The following is a 6,679-nucleotide window of genomic DNA, read 5'->3' on the forward strand; positions in this document are numbered from 1 at the left end:
CAGAGGCAGAGAGAGAGAGGGGCAGACGGAAAGGTAGAGAAAAGGTTAGAAGACAAAGAAGAGAAAGAAAGAACAGGGGGATGATTGGTGAAAAGAAGTAAAAGGAAGGAGGGACAGTATTGTCTTCAAAATTATATTCATTTTATCTAGTATATACTTTTCCATTCCAAACCTATGTTTTATACTTTAGTATCTATCTATTGTCTATTTGTCTAAATATTCATCCATTGATCCATCTATCTATCAGTATCATCTTTCTCCTTCTTTTCCTATTTCCGTTCCTATTTTTTGCGTCCTTCTTTTTCTACGTGTTTTTCATATTCATAAAATTTTGTCACCCATTCATTTCAGCTTCAACTCTTCTTATTTCATAAAATTCATGATCTTACAATGTTTACTTTGGTCTCCGTTTGATATTAGTCAATAGATTGTTTTTGACATCTGTAGATGTTAAGGATGGGCACTGTTTTTGTTTGTCACCTCTTTTGGTACAATCTTTCACTGTGCTTATAACAGATATACTTGTTCAATGATATAAAGGTTTTCCCCCCCTCTGCTTTAAACCTTTTTTTACCTTAATCTTTCTGCTCTGCGTTTATCCCGACCGCCATCTTAATCTCATTCCTAAAATCTTTCTGTCCAAATCCTTCAAACCAGCGTTGCGGGAAAACTCTTATTGATCATATAGACCCTTCTTTACTTAGGTATAGCCGAACTTGTTTTTAACACATTCGATATTTCACGTTTTTGAAGTTTCTGCTTCATTAACCTAAATCTTTGTGGACAAATATTGCTGTGGCCCATTTAATAAATGGGATAGCAATCCCCGCTTCAGAACACATATCGTCAGGCAACTCAACAATATTTGAATCTTTAAAAATTTCAGTTTCTTAATTTATAATATCGGTTGTATGTTCTAAAGAAATTTTGTTGAAATTCAAAATCTGAATGTTGAAAACAGAAGAAGATGAAAAAAGATACATAATGGAGGGACAATATTTTAAAGAAAGGTTAAACTGTTTTATTTATCTCTCTTCAAAGTTTTGCTGTCTGGGCTTAGAACATTTCAACATTTCACCGACGACAAAAAAAATGTGGAAAGAGAATCTGCAAAGACGTTGTGCTGTCATGGCTATGAAGTAGGATTGCAGGCGACATCAGGTTCCTTAGTAGAGTTCTAAGCGTGATTTCAGCTGTTGAGAAGTTATTGAGCTCTCAGATAACGTCAAGCAATGTCGTGTATTGTAGCGTTTGGATGCGTCTCTGAGCAAGACATGTTGATACATGTAGTTGAAAAAAAGCTGGCGCTGCACTGTGGCTACCAGCAATGATGTGTTTGTACCGCCCCCATTACACAATGTAGATAATTTAGGAGGCGGGTTTCGGCCTTGCCAGTAAGATTAGTCTGCCGGCGGGAATGTTCAAGTGTGCTGAAAAAGATTTTATCGATTGATTTCGATCTAATGTACTTAAGAAAAATTCACATTTTCCTTGAAGTTAAGTGCTTTGAAAAATTGCTGTCTGTCTCTTTCCATAAAATAGGGAACGGATCTGCCGATGTTGTTTCAATGATCAGACACGCTCGTTTATAACATGCTCACACACTGACGCACACAGCAATCCCTACTTTAGCTTGAACAGACACACATGCACACACACACATACACACACACATAAACACACCCCCTCTATCTGTCTCTCACTTACTCTCTATCTATCTCTCACTTACTCTCTCTCTCTCTCTCTCTCTCTCTCTCTCTCTCTCTCTCTCTCCCTCTCTCTCTCTCACGCGTACACACGCATACACCCACAAAGAAACTTACACCCGTATGAACCCCAATAACCTGTTCCAAGAACTCGCAAACCTTTTTCGATTCACAAAAATAATTTAATCCCTCATCTTTTAAGGACTTTAGAAAAGAATATCTTAAAAAAAACCCCAAAGGTACCACGACTGACAGCACTCCGCTGTGTACTTTTTCTTCCTATCTCGAACCGTCATTACATCCAGCATCCTGTTCTTCACCTTTCCATTTCCGGAAGACAGACCTTCTATTTAAGTCTGGCGTCCCCCCGACTCTCTCAGACAGAGATGAATTTCATTTACATCTTCTTTGACTGGCCTCCTAGCTACTAGAAGAGTGATAATGAATCCAGAATTAGGATAGATTGTACTCTCAAAAGGAGAAACGAGCCTTGCCGACCTGTAGATTGACTTCACAGTTCAATTGATTTGCTGCTCTGAAAAATTTTATGTCGATATGGTTTACCCCTAACTAGTGCCGTCTTTATTTTTTCCAAAATATGTCAGAGGTTGATTTTTCGTTGTATTTGAAAAGAAGTAAACTGATGATATGAATATCCTAACCTCCAGATGGCTATACAAAGACACGAACACTCCTCCCCCGCACTCGCACACACACACACACACACACACACACACACACACACACACACACACACACACACACACACACACACACACTCACACATACACGTACACACACATACACTCTCTCTCACACACACGCACACAAACACATGCAGACAAATACATATAAACAAACACAACATACGTAAAAATATCCCTGCATTAACCTACCCATAAAAAAACATATAGGTGCTTATACATAGAGCGTCACTAAGCTTAGACTCCCCAAATCAGTTGAGTAAAGCAGCTCACCTGTCGTCGCTGGTAGGTCCTGCTCTATTCCTTTATCGTTATTCGTTCTATCTGACCAACATCATGTATTCTCCTGTACTGAATAATAGCTGTTACCATGTCAGTATGCTCTTTTTAAAAAGTAGAACTCAAAATTAATCATAAATAAGTGCTGAATTGTATTTTTCGTAAGAATTACATAACATTTTGTTACTTGGGTTATTAATAAGCCTTTTAGAGAACACTTTAATGACCAAAAAAAAAAAGGTCTTGCACCTTAATGCAACTGCGTTTCTTTCCCTCAGGTGTTTGATGCTGTAATTGTCGTCGCTTCTGTTATCGTGGACCTCATCTTCATCAAAGGCCTGAACCAATTCCCTGTCGACGATTCCATCTTTGTCCTGGCCTTCTTGCTACCCTGGAGAGTCATCCGAGTGGTCAATAGTAAGTTCTAAACAAGTTTCCTATTCCTGTAGTTTCTCTTGATTTGTTTAATAATTCATATTATTCTTTCTTAAGAGGGTGCGGTGGCGGAGTGGTTAGTGCGCTCGTCTCCGAAGCAGAAAGTCCTTGTTCGAGCCTCGTTCCGGACACGGATTTTTTTGGCCCCCTCCTGCTCACCCAGCAGAAAGGGGTACCTAACTTGAAAACTTCTAGTTGTGGAAGTAAAGGCGGCGTGGAAAGGAACTGGCCACCCTACCGCAATAATATGCCGAAAGCCCGAGAAGTTGTCTCACTAACAAGGCAATCCCCAATGTCCGGATCGGACGCGGAAACAACTTTTTATTCTTTCAGCAATAAGGTGGGGTGAAAGCGATAAACATCAAGCTCTGGAAAAAAATAATCAGTCTGAAGAATTATGACAATATTAATGACAATATCTATAATTATTCATCTCTCATGGATAAATCAAAATTTGTTGTCCTGGCTGTTCACATAGCAATGGTTTTACAACGGTAAGGTGCATTCATACAAACACACAAGAATAATAATAATAATAATATATAGCATTTGTATAGTGCATATCCCCGCTCATCAGCAGGCTCTATGTGCTTTACACTATATTATTACCCCAGCAGACCATAGAACACCCTGAAGCATTCTCAGCTTCCCGGGAAGCACACCGTGCAAGGAGCTGATTAAGCGCTCAAACACTAACAAACTGACAAGATCTTTCACTGTCTATAGCCGGGTACTCATTCCCACCTGGGTGAAGTGAGGGAAATTCGTGTAAAGTGCCTTTTCCAAGGGCACAACGTCGGACCCATGACGGGATTCGAACCCACGACCTTACGGTTGCGAGTCCGAGAGCCTAACCACTAGGCCACCGACGCCATAGAAAGGACATGAATACAATATTATAGAATTCAATAAAGGACATTGTGGAAGAAAACATGTTCCAAAACTCTCACAAAGTTATTAAAAAAAAGGATGACCCATGGAATTTTAAAAGTAATGGAAAAGAGAAGACAGACAAAAGCATATATGGTGAAGTATAACGCTCTAAATAGATACTAAAGAAAACTTATATTGAAGGAAAAGAAATTTGGATAATTGTTAAGTTCCAAGAAAAAGAGAAGAAACGAAGCATAGATAGTAAACACACGCCTTCCAAAATGGGAAAATGATGTCATCTTTAATACGTGCCCATCTAATATAGGTATACAGATTATACGGTTTTGCATTCCTGCTGTAGCTCAACACGGCGTATAGTATAGAAGAACACACAAGCAGAAATAGAAATCCAAAGATATTCAGGTTCTCAAAAATGTAAAAAGTTGAAAATCGATATTTTCACCCAAGCATCGCATTTTGAAGACCCGTGCCTTCTGTGACTAGCAAAGGCGATGTAATGTAAGAATGTTACACCGTTCTAAATACATGTAGTGATCTCACGGAAGCTCTGTGCTGGAGGTACACCTCACTTCTCAGTATTATCTGGAGCCCTGTCACACAGTATTATCCTGGGGTCCAGCTCTGTGTGCACAGTTGTCCGATCTATCTCGTGACTATGGCAACAGAGACTAAAAACAGCAATTTTTCTTTTTATCTGGTTTTCTTCTTTTCTTTCCGACTTTTTCATTCTTTCTTCCTTTCATGCTTTCCTTCTTTGTTTTTATTTTTCTTTCTTACTTTCTTTCCTTCTTTCATCCTTTCTTTCTTTCTTTCTTATATTTCTCTTTCTCTCTCTCTTCATATATATATATATATATATATATATATATATATATATATATATATATATATATATATACATATTATATATATAATATCACACACACACAAACACACACACATACACACACACACACACACACACACACACACACACACATACACACACACACATTCGTGGAAAGATAAACACGAAGAAAAATCCTGTAAAGTTGAGGAGGATACACTCGACCAGATCTAATTATCTGACAGTTGTACACAATCTGTGCTATACGATTATAACTTTAAAACAGGAAAGATTAGAAAGGATTTTCAGATCAGTGATTTTCAGATCAGTTACTGGATAAACGAACAACTAAATTGGAGCACTAATTGACGTAATGGCTTGTGCTTCTTGCGGGTGTCGAGAGCCAACTTGTAATGCCATGCTGTGTGTGTGAGAGTATTATGTTTGTTGAGTGATTTTGTGAGTTCATTTGGGTGATCTGAAGAATGATAATATCTAATTTGAAGTAGCTAGATATTTTTAATGCATGTTAATTTCTTAAGCAAACTTTTTCATAAAGACTATCAAAGAACTGGCAATAATTATATAACAGATGTGTCTAGTAGATAGACGACGCAATGCAATTCGCCCCCATGACGTCATAGCCCTACGTGCTGAAAGTTTGATCCCCCCTTTGTGTTCAAATAGTTTCTAAAATGACAGAAGTAGGGTATCAAAAATGGTAAATTATCATTCACATCTCTGAGCATTGCTTGAGTGTGCATGTGTTTTTAATTTGAAGTACTGTGCTATAGTTACCCTTGCTCACCATGCAGAGATAGGAATAGGACTTCAAAGAGGGTATATAATTATCATTTTATGTTGGATATCAATGATTAAACAGGATTAGGAATACAAATCAGTGAGGGCTGAGATAAAACATTTTTAATGGAGCAATTTGACACTCATTCTCTTGACAAACTGTTCAGTGGTAATGTCCTTCTTCGTAAATTCCTCTTTCAGACTGCTCCAGTGCCTTAGGTTGAGTATATTTCTCTTTATCAGTTGGGCACACTGGTCAGCGTCCATGGCATTGATTTTCAGGCGTGTTATTTGCTGGTGGTCAGAGGGGTTTCCGAATGAATAAAGGTTTGGTGATGCGCACCTTAAGTGTTATCATGCGCCTAGATAGATTAATAAAAGAGCTAGAATAGTTTTATGCCGGTAGACGAATATGAACAAGCTATAGATTCAAAAACAGGTGTACACAAGAAATAAGACATCAGTGAATGATAACCAGCCCAAAACTTTATTCAAGTGTACACACACAACAATCTGTCGCCCAGTCACATCATAACAATAAGGCAAGCTTCATTAAAGAAAAACCAGTGCGTATTATGCGCGCGTGTGTTTGGGGGGAGGGTGGTTGCTCAGTCTACGCCATGGTCTGAAGCAGAGAGAATGTCTGAACTAGGCTTAGGTCACACAATGCGTGAATAAAGCGCAAAATCCACCAAATTGACCAGTAAATTATCATCCTCATGAGTACACCACCTCAACCCTTCCCCCATCCCCTTCCCCCTTTCCTTGTTATGTACACCAGGTCTAGTCATGGCGGTCATTGACCACGAACATGTCAAGCTCCGGCTATTGTACTCCAGGAAGAAGAAACTGGACAAGACGGTGGAGACTCTCAGGAACGAAGTGGATGAACTCAAAGTAAGCAATTCTACATATACGTGATGTGTGTGCTTGTTTGTTTTTTGTTTGTTTGTGTGCATGTGTGTGCTTGTGTGTTTGGGTCTGTGTATGTGTGTGTGAGAGCGTTAGTGTGTGTGTGTATGTGTGTGTGTGTG

At 38.8% G+C, this 6,679-nt stretch overlaps 1 protein-coding gene across 2 annotated transcripts in view; it reads left to right on the plus strand.

Moving 5' to 3' along the window:
* The window catches only part of LOC101855857, a 161,279-nt gene that overhangs the window by 146,666 nt on the left and 7,934 nt on the right, over nucleotides 1-6,679 (plus strand). For both annotated transcript variants that reach the window (XM_005094217.3, XM_005094218.3), the window contains exons 7-8: nucleotides 2,968-3,106; nucleotides 6,427-6,542. In XM_005094217.3, coding sequence (XP_005094274.1) covers nucleotides 2,968-3,106; nucleotides 6,427-6,542 — 255 coding nt within the window. The remainder of the gene's footprint in view (nucleotides 1-2,967; nucleotides 3,107-6,426; nucleotides 6,543-6,679) is intronic.

This window comes from Aplysia californica, unplaced genomic scaffold (genome assembly GCF_000002075.1).
Source record: "Aplysia californica isolate F4 #8 unplaced genomic scaffold, AplCal3.0 scaffold00078, whole genome shotgun sequence".
NCBI lineage: Eukaryota > Metazoa > Mollusca > Gastropoda > Aplysiida > Aplysiidae > Aplysia > Aplysia californica.